We start from the raw sequence: 23,684 nt of genomic DNA on the forward strand, positions 1-23,684 counted from the left end.
GGTTCTCTCCTCTTCCCAGTTTTGAGCATCTTCTGGTTGAGTTAGAAATATAGTATTTAGCAGCCAAGAATATCCTGCAGTGTATGAAATCTCTCTGGAGAAACAAGGGTTTTTTGCATAGCAAGTAGATTAGTATGATTCATTTGTAGAGTTTTCTTTGATCTTTGAGAAATTCCAAAATTATGATGATCCACTTAACAGAGGATCCGAATATAATTCAGCAGATCATTAGTAAAATAAGTATAGGTGGTAGCACTAAAAGGCCAAGTCAGGTTTGGATTAAACTAGACTTAGCATTATATGAATACAAAAAGAGATTTAGAACATAGTTCAGAAACTTAAGTCTACTGTAAATTATAACCAGTTGATACACCAACAATAGGAGGGGAATTCTGGTAAGTGCATGCCTGTGTGAATAAAACTTACAATTAAATGTTTGTGTTCGTTCATTGAAAACAAACTGATCTGAAGAAAGTACAAGATTTCAACAAGGAAATGAGGTGGATGCGTGTCTATGAATATCAAGTTTTGGATATAAATATTGGATGCAGGGGCCCACTATCAAGTCCTTGCTTTGCTTTGTTTATACGTGTAATTTAAGAATGTATGGTAACCTACAAAGCTATGTTTGACTGTGACCTTTCTGTAGGAACATTTCTAGTGCAATAAAAATTAAATAACCTGCTGGAGAAACTGAGACTGAAGAACTGCATGCCTCAATAGGAAAGGCACTTGCCTGGGTTTTGGTAAACCTAGTTTAAGTGCCTACTCTAATAGATACCTAATTACCTGTCTGAAATAAAACAGTGTTAACAGGCAAAGCAGAGACCTACTCCAGAGTACCTGTTATGCTGAAAGCCAGGACATTAATGTAGGGTACATGAGTGAGATTCAAGTCTTCAGTCTCAGACCTTGCTAACACAGTAGATAATGAGATTTTCTTTTTTGAAATCCTCTAGTTATTCTGGCTCATCCTTCAAAAACTTACTGTATCTTCACAGTAAGTGGAGAAAAATGTAAATCCACTTTTATTTGTAAAGTAGTAAATATAAAAACTTCTATACTTTTCTGTATCTTGAAAGATGAGAGGGCTCTGAGTAAAAAAAGTTAAAAGTATTTTAAAATGTAATAGATTTTGGGAACAGATAGACAAAAAAGTATAACTGAACATTTTTTTGCTTTATGTGTAAAGTTCTCTTAACCAGTGTGGAATTTAGTACTGTTCTATCTCATCTCTAAGAAAATGCTTAGAAAATTTAGGCTGCATTTTCTTTAAAAGAAAAATGATGAATGTAAGCTTTACATTTCAAGGATTAATATGATTAAGTAAAATTGTGCCTAAATCTTGTTATACACAATCAAAATTTGTCAATATTTAGTTGTGGAGTTATAGCAAGAGTGTAGAAAGCTACATAATTCTGCTAAGACATACTTCAAGAATTTAGCTTTGGGTAGTAGTGGAGGAGGAGAGTGGGGAGTTTTTGTCTTTGGCTAAAATAGGGCCAAAGTTGCATAGTGAGCTGCAGTGGAAGCTGTCTGAAATGAAGATTTCTGAACTGTAAGAATGAGTTACAAAAGCCTTTGCTTGAGAGTGGTGCATTCCCTAATGACCAAGACACTATACTGTATTCCGTTGATATCAAAGGATTGTGAATGGAGTAAATTCCTATTTAGTTAAACAAGCACTGGAGTGAAATGTGGCATTCTCCCATTTGATCAAGGTGGGAAGGGAGGGTGAATGCAACACGGGAAGAAAGATGCTGGAGCAATGAATGGAGCAGATGCAGTAAAAGGCCGGCTGTAAGATAGAGGCAACTCATCCTGAAGATAAGTCTCAATGACTCTTGATCCTGGATGACTAGAGAGAGCATATCTGACATTTATGTGATTCACCACTCCCCTCCCCCTTGCGTAAAGATAAAGCTGCTTTTCTAAAACAGTTAAACAGATTTCCACTGTAAGTGTATGAGAGCCTTTATAGGATAGACCTACACTCTAAATCAAAGAAATGTGGCCCATTTCTAACAGTCTCAGGCTGAGGGAATCTTTTTGCATATAAAAGAGAAGATCGTTGTATATAAAGAGAAGATCTGTTATTTTATGTTGTATATAAGTAGCAGGGCTATTGCACCATGGGTCAAACATAGGCTATTTTTGTCTAATTTTAAAAAAACCCAAATGTGCTACCTACCGTATTATTATTTTGGAAATTATTAGAATGGTTTTTCTGGGACTCTAAAATACATTGCTGTAAGAAAAAAACAAAAGGTGTGTAAAACCAAAACCAAACAAAAGCAGGGAAGCTTCTGATGCATTTTTGAAAATGCTTAAAATTTTTAAGGCAGGTGACAGTAATAAACACTGAACAAAGTGATCTATAGAACATTTTATTCGGTAGGAAGTGCAATCTTTTTGGTTCTAACTAGGCTATTCATGTATTTAGTATTTATACAATAATTTCTATTTTGACTGTTTCTCAAATTTTGAAAACAACCATAACTGTTATCTTTCTGTTTGTTTACTCCTAACCCTTCCATCCCTAATGCAATTTCATGATGCCCATACACACTATTTGGTGCTTGGCTTTTGGCCTGCAATCTATAATATTGATTGTAAGAAAAATTGAGGAGGATATCCTGTTTGGTTCAGTGTTTCACTGCAGGAATCAGAGAATCTGCAGTATTAGCTAAGTAGTGTGCAAACTGATACACTCCGAATGAAAACTTCTGTGATTTACCAGGTGTTTTGACTTTTTCATATCAATTTTGGGAGACTGCTACTATATTTAAGGAATGTGAAGTGTATTTACTACTATTTTTTCCTCAGCCTTGGGGGAATTGCTTGCGTTGTTAGATGATTTCTGTACTGCTAGCTGCTATGGGGTGTAACTTGTCATATTATTGATGCTTCTGAAACACTGCTGATTGTTTCTGGGTATATACTAATGGTCTATCTGTGTCAGAAGTGTTTAGACTGCCACATTAAAAATAATAAAACTGAGAACAAGAGCTAGACAGTCTAGCAAAATGTACTGTTTGAAGGTTCATGTGTGGGTATGTATGAATTAATTAAATTAATTAATTAAACATAATGTTTTTTAATGTTTTCATCCAAAATCTATTATTCTATAAAAAGAATTGTGGAGAAAAGACTTTCTATGCTAAATCAAAAGAATTTCTGTCAACTAGTTATGCAGATGCTTGTATATTAAGAATGTAGGTGTCATGAAGGGTGTCAATATTTTTTAAAGAATATAAACTCTGCTGTCTTGTCACATCATTATCTTATTACTTGCTTTGTTAATGAATAGCTTATTCTGTCTCAGGGCCTGATGTTTTTTTATAGTTCTTAACTAGCAACTTTAGTTCAGTTTTCCTTCAATATAAAAATACTTGATACGAGCTGGGATGGGGTTTGTAAATATGCGCCAGGGGAGGTTTAGGTTGGATATTAGGAAAAATTTCTTCATGGAAAGGGTAGTCAAGCATTGGAACAGGCTGCCCAGAGAGGTGGTGGAGTCACCATCCCTGGAAGTGTTCAAAAAAGGGGTAGATGTGGCACTTCGGGACATGGTTTAGTCTAGTCTACCCTTAACTGGTTTAGTGTGGACTTGGTAATGTTAGGTTAATGGTTGGACTGGATGATCTTAAAGATCTTTTCCAACCTAAATGATTCTATGATTCTATGATTCTAAAACTAATCAATTTTGCTAGGTGGATTGATATAGTTGGAAAATCCAGGTAAGCTAATGAGTGCTTCTAATAGTAATCATTGAAGGGATAAATTGTATGGTTCATTTATATGTAATATGGAGTACTACGCATTTTTTTCTTCCATTGCAACTTGGCAAGAGCTCTTTATGAGAAATAAAAATTAAAAGAAGAAAAGGTTGCAGTCTTTGTGAGCAGACAAGGCAGTTAGAAGATTAGTGGGGGAAAAAAAAAAGTGTTCAGTGCACTGGATTTGCAGATCTGGGGTAATATAGCTTGGCCATAGGAAGACTGATGAAGATACATAATGTGTCTACTGGGATGAAGATAAAAAGGTAATTCTATTTTTTGAAATAGTTCTATAATAAGCAGAGCAGGCTAAATAGGTGGAACAGACTTAGCAATGTGGTGGTTTTTATTAAAAAAAAAAGGCGGGGGGGGAAAAGGGGGGGGGGGGGGAAAAGAGGGGGGGGGAAGAAAAAAAGAATCCAACCCCGGTATGATAGTGCAAGGTCATTGCAATTTGAAATCAAATAAGAATTGGTGATGAAGAGCAATAATAAATCAGAGGCAGAATTTTCTACATTAAATAAAAGACAAAGTACAGTTGCAGTAGGGTGTATCCTAAATTGTGAATATAATTCTAATTTCATCTGTCTAGAATGCATTTTTAGTTCCAAGCTGATTGTATCATGGGACAAGAAAATATGGGTAGTTACCAACATATGGAAAGTTACTCTAAAGGATACTGAGTAATTATTTTAGGCATTTTACCAGATGGTTTGTCATCTAAAAACCACTTTACTTTGCTTTTATTTTTCTGACTTTGCAATCAAAGTGTGGACAGGAGGAATGCATCCCAAAGAAATTTAAGATGAGAGAGTGCCATGCTTCAATTTGCTTATAATACTGGCCTTCCAGTTTCCAAATATTTACCTTGCAGATCTCTGTACGCATTTGTGGTGGAATATGGCTTTCTCTTTCACATGGTAGGTGCCACAGCAAGGAGTTATAGGCACACCTACAGCACTGCTTGCTCTAATTTTACTGGCTTATGATGGAGGAGGTTTCTGTGGTTAGTTGTTTGGTTAAGATAGCCAAATATTTTTAGTTGCATTTCAGACATAAATAACATTAACTGTGTTCTGCATAAGACTAAAATAATTATTTTGCTTGATGTGTTTCTGTGGAGTTAGGAAATATGTAAATATTTCAGTTCTTTTTTTACAAATCACAGTGTGAGGAAGTCATAATTCAGGCAGTCTGAAGGTTGTTCCTTTCCTTCTGTGTTTTCAGGAGAATTCCATGCTTTATCAAGATTCAAATCCTGTTTGAGATCATAAATTGAAACAAAATTGCTAATTATTTTGTACTTACTTGGCATTTTTGTGTGCAAGAAATTATTCCTGAATGTCTCCATAAAATATGCAGTCTGTTCCAGTAAAGGCTAATAGAAAAGTAACAGAAGTATGACAAATCAAGCTGGAAATATATTGGCAAAATGATGTGACAAAGCTTGTGCAAGAGCTACCTGCTTTTTTCTTACCTTTCAGTTTCTCACTTTTTCCAAATTCAATGCTAATCTACAAGCCCAGGAAGACAAAGATCTTAAAATTTCTCCGGCTAGCAGCTTGCAGGCTTCTCTTTACTCTCTGAATCTATTGAGGGCCAGTGTGACTAGCCAGAACTGAACTGACATTTAACTTGACTGTACATAGTCACTAAATTCCAGTAAAACTGTCTTGGGCACTAGTTTGTTCCTGGTAAGCTGTTTTTTGAAATGAAAATAATTAAATAAAAGTGAAGCTGTTGGAGAAATGACAGCTTTGGGTATAATGAAGTATTATATTTTGTGTATACTTGTGCTTTAAATACATTTGTTCTGGCTAATTATTTATGCAGTTGTTGACACTTTGATTTGAACCAGTACATTTTACTGCATGCATTGTGTTAGGCTTTCTAGTGATCTGTCCCTTTGTTCCATTTGATAAAATCAAATTTTTCCCTTTGGTAAAAGCAGATAGTGAAGCAGAATTCAATCTTGCTGAAAGCAGTAATGAGCAAAATGGTTTATCTGATTTAAATGGGAATTTAATGTTTCATTTTACTCTTTTTTGTTGTTGCTGTCACGGAAAGTCAGTGATTTGGCAGAGGAGACCATGAGAATAAAAGTAACTTTTTTATGTACTCCTGTATCTCTCCATTCCTGAGGCTTTAAACATCATTTCAGTACCATTTCACAAATGCAGACCTATTTCTTTTAGGGACGAAGACCGTGAAACTTTAGTATATGTCTGGTTGTGGTCATCATCGTCTGTTGATATTAAGACCATAAATAGTATTTTGCTCCTGTGGTTTGGTTTTTTTTTTTTTTTTAAAAACCTGTATTTGGTCCTGGAATTCCAGGAGGTATTGATAGAGGATGCATGTGAGGAAGAATTAACAAAATTTGAGTGGAGTTTCTCCTAATCAAATGCAGGAATGTTAGGATAATGAATTGGTTACTGTCAAGAGATATTGATCCTTCCAGATGAGCTTGTCATTAAGCAGCAGATCATTTGAGCACGGAGAGAAAATTGTGTGGATCTGGTAAGCTAGAAAAGCAGACTGTAATGTTGTAAAGGAGGGGTGCTGTTTCTTCAGCTATTTTTGGAGAGAAGAGTGGATTTTACAAGCCTAAATATAGTAAGAAAGCTTCAGGAGTGACTTGTAACCCAAATGTCCTAGTGTAGCCTACACAATGGAAGAGGGATTTTGTTCACATGCTGTTGGTTTTCCACCAACTGTACTTCTTTTCTTTCATTTTCACCCAGTAAAGTGGGTGCCTGTATGAAATCTCAGTGTCTGAATGTTAGCTGACTTCATTGTCATTTCATTGTCAAAGGTAAATGATGAGTCAAGTAAGTCCACTGTGAAATCGCCTTTGAGGACATATGAGAGATTTTCTCCTGCAACAAGTTTGTGGGCATCTGGATGATGGTGTCCTCCAAATAAGAGATTAAAGAGATGTTGGGGGTGCATTTGAATGTGTGCTTAAAATTTGGACACAGAGAGACAATATTAAAAGTGGACCCAGCAAGTCAAATGCTACTGAAACCCAGGCTTTGTTATGAAGTTCAGCATGTTTGTGAATATCCTTCAGAACCGTATGGAAGGTATCAGAGTTGTTGACAGATTAATTCCTAATGCCTATTAGGCAGGCTAACAGTATTTTCTAGGATATTTATTTATTCTCTAATTCTGACTCTTTTTTTGATTTTGCAACTGATACCTCTTTACTCAAGGATGCAAATATACATAAATGCCCATCGGTCATTAGTGGCTCAGTTCCAATGTATGTTAGATCATCAGTTGGATAAAAAAAGATAAAAATAGGAGGGTCTAAAAATCTGTAGTCTTTAAGGATGTAATTGGAGTAGGTGTCCCATGATTGTACTGCAATTATAATATATTTTAGCATTGAAAGAGAACTTACAGAAGATTTGAACATGAAGCAGTAGTGGTATGCTGGAGTTTGACAAAAAAGCTTTTCGAAAGGTGAGCAACAGCCTGATTTCTTTCCAGAACAGGAGAGAGATGGGACTAGATCATTATCAGATTGTTTCTGTTCCAAACCATAGGTCTCAATAGTTCTAAAAATTCTTTTTGCTGTGTGCCCTGCAATAGATGGATTTTTGTATTCCTCCTACATGTTTATCTTGTAAGTAATAGTGGAAAACTTACATGCTATACGTGCATGGATAACATTTTTGGCTTTAATGGTTTAGAATTTAATTTTTTTCCCTCTTTGTCTCTTTAGACTAACATTTCAGAAAGTAGTACTTGTGCTACTTTCCTTTTTGTTTTAATGTAAACAATTGATAATTCTATGAGTATTTTGCAGCTGAATGCTTCAAGAACACATCTGTAGGTGGAGATTTCAGGTTAAAGATACAGTACCAAGTCTAGCAAGTATTTAGTGCTGACTCATTTTTTAAATGTTTGCATATTCTTATGTAAAATACTTGTATTCTTCTGTCCTTGCAATACAAATCTAATTCTTTGGACTAAAAACTGTAGCACTAGCCATATCTCTCCATTTCATCTGTACTCAGTGTCTTGTTGCAATAAAGAAAAGAATCCATATTTTTATTTTTCTTTTAAAATACTTAATTAAAACAATTTTTGAACCAAATAACAGTGAAGGAACAGGTACTAACGACAAAATTTGTACCACAATGGGGTTATGTTGTGTTTTACCATTTTGCAATTACAGCATTAAGAAACTTATTCTACTCCATTGCACTTTCTGTTCTCAGAGGGAATGGCAGTTGTGTAGTGTCTTAAAATATCATGTAACATGACACAGTAAGATACGTAGGATATGGCACAGCAGGGATTTAATGAGCCATTTTTTGTCCATCACCAGAAGATTCCTTCAAGGCATGCCCATAGCAGTGGTTTACAATTGTTACATTTCTTTTCCTATTTTTTCCTTTTTTTTTTTTTTTTTTTAGAGTTTGCTTTAGTATAAACATGTTTGCTGAAGGTCAAGGACAAAATACTGATGCAAGATGTGTATGTGTAATTTTCAATAATTTAAAAAAAAATTTGACATTTGTCAAAAGATGCTACCTCATTCTGTGATATAAATACATGCATATACAAATTGAATTTTATGTCAAGTTGGATGGGCCCCCAGAGATATACTATTGTGCAAAATGTACTATACCGTTTTGTTATTTGTAGACTCAGTGTTTGGCTGCCTGTTCAAATGTTTCCTAAATCACCATCTTTCAATACAGTTACAGTAGGAAAAGTAGCATTTTCAATATAGCGACTAACACTTCTATCAGAGCTAAGCGTTACGAGCAACAGTATGCAAGTGCCTCACTAATGCATGTGACTTGGAGGCAATAAGCTGGGTGATAACCCCAGAAATAACCTAGAATTCTTTTACAGTAGCAGGAAATATTCCCTTGAATTCTTGTAGCTGTTTCAAATGGAGGAAAGTGCTTCAGCCCCTAAAAACCTGATAATCTGGAGGAAAAGAATATCTATAAACACTTCTTACCTCTGAACAGCTATCAGACACTCTTGTGTGTCATGCTATCCATTATATCATAAATCAGTATGGGAGAGTACCTTTCAAAAGCCCTGATGTGTGATGTTGTTATAAGAATTAATGGAATCTTGCAAAAACACACACAGAAAACTATTAAAAATGCAAGCATGCATACAGGACTCTAATTAATAAAAGGCTGCTAGAGCTCTCTGCAGGAAATAGCATTCTGCTGCTATTGTCTTTGTATTCAATGCAAAGCTTCCCAGCATGATTGTGATCAGATCTGCAAATCCTTACCCTCCTGATTAGTGTGAGTAATCACCATCGTGTATTGTACATGTGTGCAGGAGAATGGTGATGTACATAACCTCAGAGGGTCTGTGTCTAAACCAGTAAAGGCAATCAATTTTGTCCTTGAATAGAGTGAGAAGAAAAAGAGTTATGTGTCTATATAGATAGGAAATGACATATAGCAGCAAAACAAATGAGGATCATTGTAAGAGTTGCTTTTAATATTTTGATTACTATGGTGAAAGGACCAGAGAAAAAAGCAGGTAATATCACTATACCAGTATATAAATCCAAGGTATACCCACCTCTCTGGTACTCTCTCTCCACCTCAAAAAGGGACAGTGAATGATAACAAGGTATATGAAACAAACTTCTGAATATGTGGAACTTTTTTCTTGTTCACTTCTTTTCCAAACACGGTTGTGACAGAAGTCTCTAATACCATGAGTGATGTGAAGAAGAGAGCAACATATTTGCTAAATATCAAGGATAAGGAGTAGGGACAGAAAATAAAATTACCAAACAAAATTTAAATCAGACAAAAGGAATATTTCCTCATTCAGCACAGAAGTTCTACAGTTTAGTTATTGCCATAGAATTTTTTTAGATGCTATGAAGAATTCCTGAGTTCAGAAAGTGATAAACCTAAGTCATAGCATCAAAACATTAAGGGACTGGGCCAATAGACATAAAGTAGTATTGGGATTATTAGCTACAACAGCAGATTTAAAGTCATTCAAAGAGAGAAATAAAGGATTTGGAGAAGTAAAAAAATGGGAATGACCTATGACATAGGTTTCAGCTTGTCTGCATACAGACTAATTCATGAGGGTAAACCATCAAAAGAGAAATTTGTATGAGAGCGCGAAATTGTAGAATGGTATTGCTTAAAGAAATACTCTTGTTTCTAGAGTTTATAGTGGACAACAAAATGACAGTGTGTATACAATGTAGTTTGATGACAGGTCATTTGATATATGACCTCATGAGCAAAATTCATAGAAGAGCTTATCTGTGTCACAGCCCTGCTTTCTACAGTGCTAGAAAAATGGACTGTAAAGTATTGTGTCTGATTTTGTAGATTCCAGTGTTTAGACCAACCGAAAGAGAGACTTAAGCAAAAAAACCCTATAATAATTTATGCCCTAAAGGGACAGGGCCCCTTCATTTGTGCCCTTTCATCTAGAGGGGGCACAAATCCTGTCAAGTCTTTCAGGAATGGTTCATTAATATTGTAACACATTTGGTAACAGCTATGATCTTTAGGGTAGATTTAAAATGATAGATGATGAGTTTATTGCTGGGCACTAGTTTACTGAAACTTGACTCATTTTACCATTTCTACATGTATCTATCATCAGGCTGAACAATGAGTATACATGGCATCCTGGAAACACTAGTAAGAAGATCTTACAAGAAACAGCTTTCTGCTTATTATCTCTGATGTGACAGAGAGAAGAAAAATAGTAAACATGCTGAGGAGTAATTCTCCTATTTGTAATGACAGGCTCCCTGTAACTTGCTGCAGGAGACCTGAGACTGCATACCGCTGTCCCAGAGAGGGGGGCTACACACCAGTTTTCTGTTTCCCTAGACCTAGAGCTTTTAGACGTAGTTTCCTGTTTGAATTATCCTAGCAGGAAGGCATAGTCATCTGCACCAAAGAAATGAAGTCTGTGCGTATAACTAGAAGTTGTGAGAGTGATCGTGAAGCTGAAATGACAAGAAAATAATCAAAACTTGACATCAGAAAAATTGTATTGGCATAGGCTAGAAAGATAAAACACTGAACAATTGTTACTGTATATGTCATGGGAAAAAATGATCACCCAGTTTATTTTAATACAAATTTTAGAAGGTCTTTTGGACCATAAGATAAATTTGGTTTTAAAAAGCAGCCCCCAAAAGGTTGTTCTACTGACTGGGCAAACCAGCTATTTCAGATGAGGTTAAAAGAAGCACTGCCTCTAACCACTGAATGTAAAGACCTATTTTATGCATCTGAAGATTGGCTTATTCTCAAGGTTCAGGCACATACTGCTGTTGTCATACCTTAATGAGTCGTTAGATGTGTTAGCTGCCATGAAGTAACTGAGTTCGCTCTTAGCCTGTCATAAAATGTGAGATAAAACGTTGTAGTTTAAACCGCTTTCACGGAGCGAGAATCACAGGGGCAGTGTGTGATGATGGGAATGAGTGTCAACATGAGAGAGTGATGGAGTTTAAGCAAGGAGGAGCAGAGAAATTTTGGGCTTTTATCTCTGTTCCCAACATTGTTCAAATATTTAATCCATTTACTTCTTACAGTAAAATGGTAAATTCTTCAGGGATTAGGAACTGGATGTTGATTTGAAACTCTTCGGACTTTGCTTGTTATGTGCAGGCAGGTGCTTTGTTATGAGATAAAGATGCTGACTTTTCTATACTGCCTCTGACCCTGTCTTAAAAGAAAAAAAAATCACTTGTAATGAGAAAACTGTTTAGGTTCCTAATCCAAGAAGGAAGGTTGTGAGTCCTTGTCTGCTGTAACCACCAGAGAACTGAAGGCAGCTACTTCACACTGGCATCCCTTTTCACTGATTCTCTTTAGATGTCAGTTCTGCTCAGTGTGTTGATTATATTAAGTACTTGATGTGTAACCCCCAATAACTATATTAAAAATGTAGCTGGGTCTTGGAATTCTAATCCTGAGCCCTAATGATTAAAATCAAGTATATATTAACATACAGAGGAAAGAGTTTTTAAAATAATGATCATGGGGAGTAACTTAACCCAGCACAGCAATACAGAGAATGCATACTTAGAGAATGCATTCATGTGTTTGCAATTTTTTTTCATCTTTCTTTCAGTATTTCTCCAACTAGACCATATTTTAACTTTGGATCTGGGAGGATTTTTAAGTATGAGAAATAAGAAAAAAATCAGGAGACCACGTACCTGTGGTTTACTGTGTTGTCAGTAGTACCAGTCAGAGTGCAGTAATGTTGGTTGTAATGCTGGTTGTTTGAAAGAGCTGGAGGACCTATATAATTCTCATCTATTTGACCAGGTGCATAAATGTTTTCTATTTTATTGATTGCCAAATGTCTCAGCTGGCAAAATATCTCTTTTCTGATATACTGGGGCTTGAAATTATAACAACTAGTTCTTTTCAAACTCCCCAAATTTTCATTGTTTTTTCATACCTGGTTTGCAAAATGTAGCATCAGTGGACTGCTGATTATATCGCATCTCCTAGATACCTTATGGATGTGTTTATTATCCTTTCCTGTTTTCACAGCCTCTTGTGGGCAAAAAGCTATGAGAGTGGCTGGTTGTCATATCTATTGAGTTTTTCAGGATTTCATGTGGTGTTGATGGTTCAGCTGCATAGTTTTACTGCACAACTGTGTTATTCAGTCCTCTTATTCTTACAAGAACTGTGTACCTATTTTGCTGTGTGTCATCTAGAAAATGTCTGAAGCCTCAGACTTCTAAATCAAGGAATGCTGTGAGTACTTGAAATAATGAAGTCTTGTTTTATATGAATTTATGTCTTGAGGTTGATTGATGTTGATCCTAAAGAAAATGAGAATGCTGTTGCTGTTCCTGTTGTTGAACTTTGTAAGGGTGCTCTGTCTTGTAGCTAGCTTGCTGTATAGTAGTGTGAGTTTATGCTGTGGTCTTTTTGCCAGTTAGAGTACTTACACAGGCTTAATCCTCTATCTGGTTGCATGTTCATGCAATGGAAGTAAAAGACGTTTAATTATTTTTGAGATCTCTAGAAAACTATCAAATCTGGTTTGTTCACTGGGGTCAAAGTTTGTAAGGGTGGACAGACACATAGATTGTGTAAAACTTGGCATACCTGAATAGAGGCTATAGCATGGTGTTGTTTTTAAAACAGCTAAAAATTTAGGAATTCAGGATCTTCTTACTTTCAGTAGCATAAGTAATTTCTTTAGTCAGTTTTGAAAATCCCAGTAGCAGATTGTTTGGGATTTTTTTGTTTCATAAAGATATTAGAACTGTATTCCTCCCTGGGCTAGTCCTGATCTCATCATAACTCAGAGTGTTCACGACAGAACTTTTAAGATTTCAAAGTAGTATTGTTAGCCTTGGATTAGACGGTGACCTATGTGCTTAAATTCAAACTTAAATTCATTAGAATTAATTAATTTTTGTTAAAAAATATTTTAAAGTATTTTGCATGTAAGTTGGAAGACTTTTTTGTTTTTAATAGAATACTACATGTCATTGTTTAGGTCAATTAATGACTTCTAGAATAATATAAGGGAGTATATTTACTTAATTTCAGCTTCTCACAAGTGAATAATGTATTTGAAACTAGTAGAAAGTTCATTCTAGAAATAAAAATGTTATGAATTTTCATATCATTACATATCTTAATGTCATATCATAAAAATGCACCCTGCTGTTGCTCAAGAAAAATAGTTCTAAAAAGGGAAAACAAGATTAATTATAAAGACAGTATTGATAATTCTTTCACTGTGTGATGTTTTCATAATGAAATAATAGCATAAGATAACAAATGTATTGTGTTACTGTAGCTAATTTAATACTTTGTCTTCAGAATTACCCTGAGTTTTACCACCGGTAATGAGTGTACCACTGGGGTCCCATTTAACAACTACACCATAGGTTGCTAACCCTTACTGAGAGTAAAATAAGATGATGCTGCAATAAAAAAACCTCAATGCTAGTCTTCACAGATCTATTGGTACTTCTTAGATCCTTTCTGATAAGTAGTTGACTTATCATCAGGATGGATATTCTGACTTCATTTTGTTTTTAAAAAGCATCTTTGCTAAGTATGGCTGTTGCTGAAAACCACAGTAAGTTGGCTTATCTTGTCTACTTGAAATATAATATTAAATCTACTATATCTAGACAAATATCAAACAATTTGAATGGCCTTTCCCAACAGGATAAAGGAAAATATATACATTAAAGTACTAAAAATAATCAGATGAGAAAAGCTGTGAAAAGCTATAAGGTGCTTCTTAATAATTATTTATGTACATGCTCACATCTAGCAGTACTCTGTGGTTAGTGTGAAGTAGATATTTTCCTTTTGTTGAGGGAGAGGGAGAGTGATCTTAATTTATTTTGTAGTTATTTCAGTATGCTTTGAGGTAAGAATGTGCCTGAGGATAGGCAGAGCAGAGCAGTTGATGTGTGGTAACTTATTATGCAAGGGTAACAGCCATTTGCCAGAGCTCTGTTTTTAAAATCTATCATGCTGTTTAAAATTTGCCTTGTTATGTTTGCTGGTTTTTCAAATAGATTTGGGCAGCCATGCTTTGGTTCGCAATTAAAGACAATTTCTTTAGGCATTTTTTTTTTGCTGCTTCACTGAAGTAAAGCAAATGTTTTATATCCATTTACTACATTCACTGGCAGTTTCATTACTCTGAATATTCAAAACTCATAGAATGAGAATGGCAGCTTGGAAGCAATCCAAAATGCTCATGGTTAATGGTGTTTCAAAGAATCATGTTCTGAATTATCTGATAAAGGTTGCACTTCTTTATTAGATTTATTGATGTCTTTCCTGATGGGCTGGGGCATTGAGTGGAATTGCTAACGAAAAACCAGTAAATGTTTACTTCCAGAAAGAAGGCTTACATTGTAGTTTCAGTAGCATATAGTTCTTGGCATTAGCCTTCTAAATCTTGACTAACTCCAGTTCTGTGTTGCAGCTTGTAGTTAGTTTCTAACAACTGAAACCTATGTAGCTGCCATATTAATGTTTTATGTAATATATAAACGTTTTGTCCTGCTTACGTTGTTTTGAGGGATGGGAAAGAAAGCCCTGACTGCTCTGGTTTCCAGACCTCTGTATAAAGCACTTTCTATTACTTTGTGGCCTGCCCATTCTTGGAAGTCCCTGATAGCCAGGGCTCAAATGGATGTAGTTCGTAGCATATGGGTACTTTTTAGTATGAAATAGCACCATACTGGCACATTTTTTTTTCTTTCTGACAAACTGTGACATTCTGATTCCTGTATGGACTGGGGTATCTGATGAAGATGCAGGTGGTCACTGTGCCCTGTGAGGCAGTGTTTCACTGGGACATAGTTCTCCACATGTGGTAGAAGAATTACTTGCCAAGAGTGTTCTTAAACACATAAACAAAAGTAATTGCAGACAGTTTTTCAGTAACAGCCATTTAAGGTGGGGATAACTATGTGCACCACGGTGCTGATACTGGTTAATTTTTACATTCTCATGAGACAAAAAAATCTCATTCATCCTAACTGTCATAATCACAGTATATTGTCCACTCTTTTTATTTCTGTTATGTGTAGTTGGAAAATTAATGTATTCTTCAACCTACTTGTTTTCAAGCAGATCTTGTTTTGATGAAGAGTATAGTGTCTAAACATGCAATATCAATATGATTTTGCTGTCTTTTATGGGTTAATAAGAAAAGATAATATAATTTAGGAATTTTTCTTAACTTTAAAGAATCTTTGCTGGATATGTCTCTGAATACTTCTGTTTGTCTGAGCAAAGAAGTGTTCAGGAGAAACCTGAACAGCCACAGAAAGAAAGAGAAGAGAAAGAAAGAATAAGAAACAAACAAATCTGAATAGCCACAGGTTACAGATTTAGCTTTGCTATACAGAGATTCATTTCTTTATTATATTTATTTGTATTTCACTGCTGCTTGAGAGTTCCTGTCTACAGCTGGCTCTGTGCTTCCCATCCTGAAAAAAATTTCTTTCTAACCAGACAACACAGGCAGTGTGAGAAAGGAAGTGTAATCTCCATTTTACAGTTAGGAAAGAGGCAGAGATAGAGTCTGACTGTTCTCAGGTCACACAGGATGTCTCTGGGAGAGCCAGCAATTGAACCCACATATGTTGCTTGAGTCCCACTGAGTCACAAGACAGTCTTTTCTCAAAATAAAAGAAAATGCATTTGTTTGATATACTCATCTCAATGCTTTTTCTGTGGACACTTTTTGGAACATCTGGGGTTTTTTTCTATTTTGATTCATCCTATTTTCTTGTCTTTTGTTTCCTAGTTTGTATTAATATTTAATGCGTGATAAAATGGGATTTAAAATTTCTCTGTGTGAAGGATTGAATGAGGCTGAGTTTAAATAATAGTTTGAACATAATTAAACCATTCTTTCAAAGAGATTACATTTCTAGATAATCTTTATTGCCATTGCTATATAAAATATTTAAATCTGTTTCCATCTCTTTTTCATAAATTGATGCATATGCAAAGATAGTATGATATTTCAGATGTACTTATAAGAAAAAACTTAATTTTTTTTTTCTACTTACTGTATTAAAACCAAACTGATAATAGTTTAGACTGTAGGTTTTAATTATTTTCTTTTTCAAGTATGCAGAGGTTGATAATTTTCAATGTACTGTGCCTAGCTTGAAATTCGTGTGTCTGATCCCTTTTCTCTGCTAGTGATATGTGGTGGATCTTCCCATGATCTCTTCCTGGAGAACAGTTGTCTGCTTCTGTATTGGGGAATTTCTTTAGCAATGTAGGTGCAAAGCCAGTTTTACTGATTTAAATTTCTCCTGAGATCTCTTTTTACCAGAACACATGAAGAAACTAGCTGTCTAAATCCCAACCAGCTAAAGTCACTTTACATATTTGAAAACCACAACTTTTTATCCTGTAACTGGAAAAATTATTTCAGGGAGCCATAGAAGAGTTGGAAACTTCTGGACTATGTTTGTTTTTAATATCTGAAGACTATTTTGGAGGTTGTAAGTGCTTACTGGACACATACGTAAAATATCAGCCTTTGACATTGTTGTGGCAGCTTGCCTTTGTTAACAGCTTGACATTCACTATGTAGAATGGATTTAAACAATCCACTGAATTCCTAATATGAGGACTGGATTTAGTCTGTTTTTTCTGTATTTTACTGAAGTTGCAAGCTGGTATGATGTTGTCTGTGATTGTAGGCAACAGCAATACAAATTGAGCCAAAAGTTAGTTTTGTACTAACACATCTAAGAGGAGAGTCACAGGTAGAAGACAGGTTTTGCACAGTGTTTAGGAGCTCATCTATCACCTTCTCTTTAGGCTTACTGTTCTATTTTCTGAAGCTTTCTGGAGGATCTACCTGGACTGTCTCCAGGTAGAACAAGTACAACCACTCTGAAGAGATGCTGAATGAGCATTAAAAAACAAATTGGTGTCACCACAAGGAGTATTGGCAGAAAGATCTTTCAGATTTATATCTTGCAGTGTTTTATCCTAAACTGAAATCTTAGGAAACGATTGGACTGTCTGGTAAACAATCCATGTTTGTGAGTGTGTTTCTTAAACAAGCCTAGTGTTTACACCATATTCAGTCTGCCTTTGGAAAATTAACTGCAATATGAAGGGCACCTTGGTATGCATCTATCTTAGCATTCTATTGAAAAAATACTCCAAAGATTACAACTGTCCAGGAATATGGAATAGTAATTGAATGCAAATACTTTTTATGATTTTTAGCTCAGCTTTGTCAGCTGCAAGTGCTGACTCTGCCTATTTAGTCAATAAATGTATTATGAAAACAGACAGACAATTAAATGGAGAAATGGGGTTGAAAACAAGAGACCTAGCACTAAATATACCGTCTTAATCAAGATTATTGAAATCCTACACGTAAAAAAAAATCTGGAATTTATTAGTAGTGATTATATTATGTTCTTATTTAATCATAGGCTATATAGATACAAATTACTTGCTTCCTCCTTTTTCTTCGTGCAACACTTAAAATACTGTGAACTTCACAAGGAATGGCTAAAAAAGGGCTCTTTTAATTGTGTACTGACAGTATGCTTATGTTCAGCTCTCACTTATGAGACCAAGGATGTTTACTTTTTTCTGTGATCTCCAAAAGTTTGTTGAAGGTTAAGGCCTTGCAATTTTGCTACCTTTTAATTCTGATGTAGCCGTGCTGTTCACTGTGTCAAGATGTTTCTCAGAGCCCTTGCTAACCATTGCTGCCACCTTGGAGAGGACTAGAGGAACCACAGAAACATCACAACCAACATAAATTACGCAATTTTATTTCCTCATCTCTTTTTAACTGCTAATTAAAATGAACTTTCTTTAGTTCAACAGAAAACTTGTGTGCGTGCAGAACACTGATTTGTTTTGATAGGCTTACTGAAAGAAAAATGAGCTTTAGAATTAATAGTAACTAACAAAAGGGAATGATAAGCTAAAATCCTGTCAAGTACTTCATAAAAATAAATTCTGAGAAAGTGTATGGCTGAAGTTCTACATCTACACTCATCTTTTTTTTATTCTTTATCTAAATCAAACAGTTTTAATTATTTTCACTTCCACTGTGTGTGGAAGGTTAGTGGCAATTCACAAGGCACAAGGTGTTCTTCAGTGTGTGGTATGGGCAGCAGTAAGCAGTGCTTGTCATTAAACACATCTGTTTCCAGTCAAAGAAGCTCAAAACAGTTTGCTGTAAATAACATGTCACATTTTTTTATTATTTTGCTTGTAAAGTGAATGAATTTATTCACTAAGGGGAAAAAGTGCCCTTTGTGATTGTTTGAAAATGTTACTTTTCCTTTGTTCTTACTAGGCTTGCAAATATAATAACCTTAACATTTTAGGTGTGACGAGAACAATTAAATTTCCTCAGAATAGAATAAATGCTGATTTATTAATCAGAAATGGATTAATTGTGAAAGATTGAGTTGAGCTTACCCAACAATAGTATAGCTGCATGTCTTTGAAACTCAGATCTAGTCCAAGCAACTAGAACATGAAAAAACTGTTGCAAACAATTTTTGAACTGGACTTTGTTCACACGTTAACACTTTTTATCTTCAACACTCTTAAAGGAAAATGAAAATCTCTGCTGTTTGGGAGTGGGAGCAAGCTTAATATGTATTGACAAACCATAGAACAGAACTAGTTTTTGTTCTTTCCCAGAAATTGTTCTTTTCTTTTCTGTCACTGAAATATTGTTTTGCAGAGAAGTGATCTAGAAATCATTCTTTGAGAACTTACATATTCTGTTGATTTGCAGGAGAAAGGAGTTTTAAGGAGATAAGCCCATCTGATCATAAAAATCCATACTTCCTTGATACTTGATATATTAAGTATATATAAACTCGCTATATAGTTGAGTTTTAAAAATGAAGAAGAGTCAGGGCTTGACCCTGATGTCTAATGTATCACCTGATATATATGAGATGTGTCCCCATGCAAAGTAAATAACATTCAGAGCTGTAACTGAACCACAAGATAAATGAGTGGACCATATATTTTGGACTGTCCTCCATAGCCTCCAAGTCTTCTGCATCAGTCAGTACAAAATCTGACATTCCTCATTAACTGTCTCCAAAGTTAACTTTCATAATAATGTTTCCTGTTTTCTGTCCAAAAATGTTACAGAGGCTAGGGTATACAAAAATTCCAGCCAAAGAAAGAATTCTAGCTGACGTCAATAATAGTTCTGTTTTATATAAGAAAGTGTAATACTAGGATTTGGTGTCCCCAACACCCAGCCTTTGAATGGATGGAAAGGTAAAATTCCTAGTGTAGACCCAATACTTGTTTTTAAGATATTGATATATAAAGCTTATGTCATGCTTCTGATAATTGGAACAATTGTTTAATAATAAATAAATGTGGTGCTTTACTGAGAAATCTAATAAGAAACATTGCTTATGCAGGGAAGGACTCGAACATTGTACGGGGAAGACTGGGTAACCTTTAGGACTGGAGCACTTGGGTGAAATTTGCATTTAAAGACTGAGAAAATGGCTGTTTCCAGTGATGGGTTATCACTTTGGTGTGAAGACAAATCGAGGGAACTGCCTGGCTATCTTAAGTTGATCAAAATGATGACAGTGAGACAGCAGTGTGATTTCGCTCTAAGGCAAACATTTCTCAAGTAGTATCAAGGAAGCTCTTTTCAGGACAAACAAAAGTATTGATGCATTTGAAAAAGTTAGTGCTAAACTTTGGAGTCCGGGATGCAAAAATGAGCATGTGAACAGAAGGCTTGACCTCCACAAGGAGACTGAACAAGCATGGCTTATTTAGTCTATGAGATGAAACTTGAGAAGAGTTCGTAGATGTATTCTATAAATACATTATGGATGTAAACATCAGCATAGAAGTGGAAAAAGACATTTAACCTGAAAGTCAATGATGACATAAGAAACTGAGTACAAACTATCTGTAGATAAATTTAAGCTAAAAATTAGAAGGCGGCAGGCAAGCTTAGGAAAGGATTTTTCCTACATCACAGTCCTGTCCTATACTATTACAAATGCTGTTTTAAAAATAAGCACATTTTTTGCCCCAACTTTCTAACTCCTGTTAAAAAGCTTTCAGCGCCAGAATGAATCAGATTCTGAAACTGCTGTCTGCTAAATGAAGTGTGGGTAAAAAGCCCAGCTGTTTTAAAATGGAAGTTGTGTCCATGAATAGGACTGTGTGATGTGGTTAACTGACAACACAGTGCTGCTTCATGACCTGGTGATCAGTATGAGTTCTGTGCCCCATTCCTATTTCTGTCACTGAGTTTAGTTTCTAGATTTTTGTTGTTTTCCCTAGATGGGTTACTCTTTAAAAACCGTTTTTGAAAATTCCTGATTATAAACACTGGCCATGTTTCTGCTTTGTGTTTATCACTTTGCTTGAATGTGTCAGTGGTGAATTAGCATCAAATGGTCTGAGAAAAGCGGTTAATATAGATTAATCTATATTCTTCTCTAATCCTTTGAATTTACTTCCTTGAAGATACATCAAAGATGAGCTTGGTTCATAAATATGTTTAGAAGATAAATACAGGAGGGGAAAGAATCCTGTTTTATGGTCTTTATAAAACTCATAAATAAATCCTTTATATGCAGTAATTGACCTATGCGATATGTTTTTCCCAGTTTGTTTCAGATCCTTGTGCCAGCAACCCCTGTCACCATGGTAACTGCAGCACTAGCAGTGATGGCTACTTCTGTCTCTGTAATGAAGGCTATGAGGGAACAAACTGTGAACACTCATTTCATGGTCTTCTGGTCTCTGAACAGACAGAGTCGATGTCACCAAGACAGAGCAGACCAGTCTCATCCACCTTGGAACCTGACATTGTTCTTCCTCGCTCAAGAGCAACCGTGACATTACCTACATGGCAGCCGAAAGCGGGACAGAAAGTTATAGATCTGAAATGGGATGAAACAGAGGTGAGAATATTCTGTCTAAATGAAAATGCACAGAAAAGAACTTTTAAGTGTTATCATTGTCGGGCTGTCATTTCTGCATGATTTCATGGATGTCTATGTGAGAGGACTGAAGATACAATCTCTGCCCTGAGTTAATATGCTAGTAAAATAAACGCAAAAAATTTGATACTTGTTAAAGGTAATGGGCTTAAGTTGGCCAACACGTTGTGTTGGGTATTTCTTTGAAATGTGATAATATTGTTTCTTCCAGTCATTTGTATGACACTGTATCTCCAAGCATCAAATAAATTTAGGAAAATCAAAAGGTTAAAGCAATACCTTTAATATATTTTTTGCTATTTGCAGTTATAATCACTTGTTGTTTTGAAAAAATACATGTCCCTGCTGTGTTAAGAAAACATTGCTATTTGAGGATTAAAAATGGTAGTCAATATATTATTACACAGTGCACAACTCTAGATGTGCAATGATGGTGGAGGAAACTTTTAAACATTTGTTGTATCTCTTAGTAAAATGACAAACTTAACAATATCTGGCAAAACTACAACTGGAAAGCACACAACGTATCATAGAATCGTTTAGGTTGGAGAAGACCTTTAAGATCATCCAGTCCAACCATTAACCTAATACTACCAACTCCACTACTAAACCATTAAGGGTAGAGTAATAATTTCATATTTCCTAGCTTGGTGGCTGGATTATTTTTTAATGAAAGTAAAAACCAGGAATCGTTAAGGTTGGAAAGGACCTCTAAGATCATCAGTCCAACCACCAACCCAACACCACCATGCCCACTAAACCATGTCCCAGGGTGCCACGTCTACCTGTTTTTTGAACACTTCCAGGGATGGTGACTCCACCACCTCTCTGGGCAGCCTGTTCCAATGCTTGACTACTCTTTCCATGAAGAAATTTTTCCTAATATCCTATCTAAACCTCCCCTGGCGCAGCTTGAGACCATTTCCTCTCGTCCTGTTGCTAACTACTTGGGAGAAGAGACCAACACCCACCTCACTACAACATCCTTTCAGGCAGTTGTAGAGAGCGATAAGGTCAGCCCTCAGCCTCCTCTTCTCCAGGCTAAACAACCCCAGTTCCCTCAGCCGCTCCTCATGAGGCCTGTGCTCCAGACCCTTCACCAGCTATGTTGCCCTTCTCTGGACATGCTCCAGCACCTCAATGTCTTTCTTGTAGTGAGGGGCCCAAAACTGGATATGATCCTTAAGAAGTGTAAGCTTTGCTTTCTACTGTTTTGTACACTGTTTTATTAGCAACTCTTGGATGTCTTGCATAGACTCTAGTATCTGCAAAACTTAAAAAAAAAAAAAAAAAAAAAAAGTATCAAGCTTAACCCAGTTACCGTTAAATGTTAAACTTTACATGTGAAAACCAAGTATAGATAGAAAGTATGTTTGCTCACAAACAAAGAAGAATTGATTATTTATCTCTTGATAACTTTTTCACCTATTAAGTTCATTCTATCATGTGAGCATCCTCCTCCCTTGTTCTTTGAAGTCCGTCACTGCAAGGATGATTTGTAGTTCTCTTCATTGTTGGTCTCTTACTTGGGGTTGCAAGACCACTACTTCTGCATATACTATTCCTACAGCAGTTGGTTCTGGAAGTCTCCAACCTGATCCAGAGATCACCCACCTGTAATAATACTATGTATGTGCAAAATGCATCCCAAAAACCAGTCTGGCATAGAAATGAGCATCTGTTTTGGGGCTAATGGTAGTGCCTTTTTTTTGGGTTTGTTTGGAACAACTTAGTACCAAGCACTAGGGGTAATGAAGCATGTTGGTGGAGAAATATTATAATTTCGGTAGGCAAAGAATTAAAATCTTTGTGACATCCTTTTCTTAACACAAAATGCATTGTAAAGTCATTTCATTTGAGTTTATTCAGGAATAAATAGGTAAAATGTCAGCCGTATCTGTTTTTTGAAGCGTTTCAAGGAGTGTGATTCTTCTGAGGTGTTTTCACACACTACATAATAAGAAAGTGAATAGGCATGAGTTGAATCCTGGAAAAAAGTATATTTTTCATCATGCTTTGCTATTCCAAACAAATTTGTTCATGTTTTTACTGTAACATTTATTTAAATCAATTCTTGAAAGTAAAATCAACCTATGTAAAATACACGTTTTATGTGTTATGACTCTCAGATTATATCTGAGGTACAAGTAGTTATAGGGCTGTATCCTATTTCAGTAGGTGTTCTGGTGGACAACGTCTGGAGAACAGAGCTTTATTTCTTGGAATTCCATCTCCCATGTCTATCATTTTACAGCAGAACATATGTCAGGCAGCAAGTATGGAGTTTGGAGAGAGCACTGAAACAGAAAGAAACAATGATCTGCTTTTATTAGTTTAAATGCGATGTCATCTCTGCATGGGTGCTCCATATGTCCTGATCAATTAAGGGCATGCCCTTCTGTGCACCA

The 23,684-nt window shown here is 35.7% G+C and overlaps 1 protein-coding gene across 1 annotated transcript in view; it reads left to right on the top strand.

Annotated features, from left to right (window-relative positions):
• DNER (delta/notch like EGF repeat containing) overlaps nt 1–23,684 on the top strand; it is a 136,592-nt gene that overhangs the window by 33,547 nt on the left and 79,361 nt on the right. The window contains exon 2 of the mRNA XM_075716876.1: nt 20,941–21,237. Coding sequence (XP_075572991.1) covers nt 20,941–21,237 — 297 coding nt within the window. The remainder of the gene's footprint in view (nt 1–20,940; nt 21,238–23,684) is intronic.

Source organism: Pelecanus crispus, chromosome 9, assembly GCF_030463565.1.
Source record: "Pelecanus crispus isolate bPelCri1 chromosome 9, bPelCri1.pri, whole genome shotgun sequence".
NCBI classification, from domain to species: domain Eukaryota; kingdom Metazoa; phylum Chordata; class Aves; order Pelecaniformes; family Pelecanidae; genus Pelecanus; species Pelecanus crispus.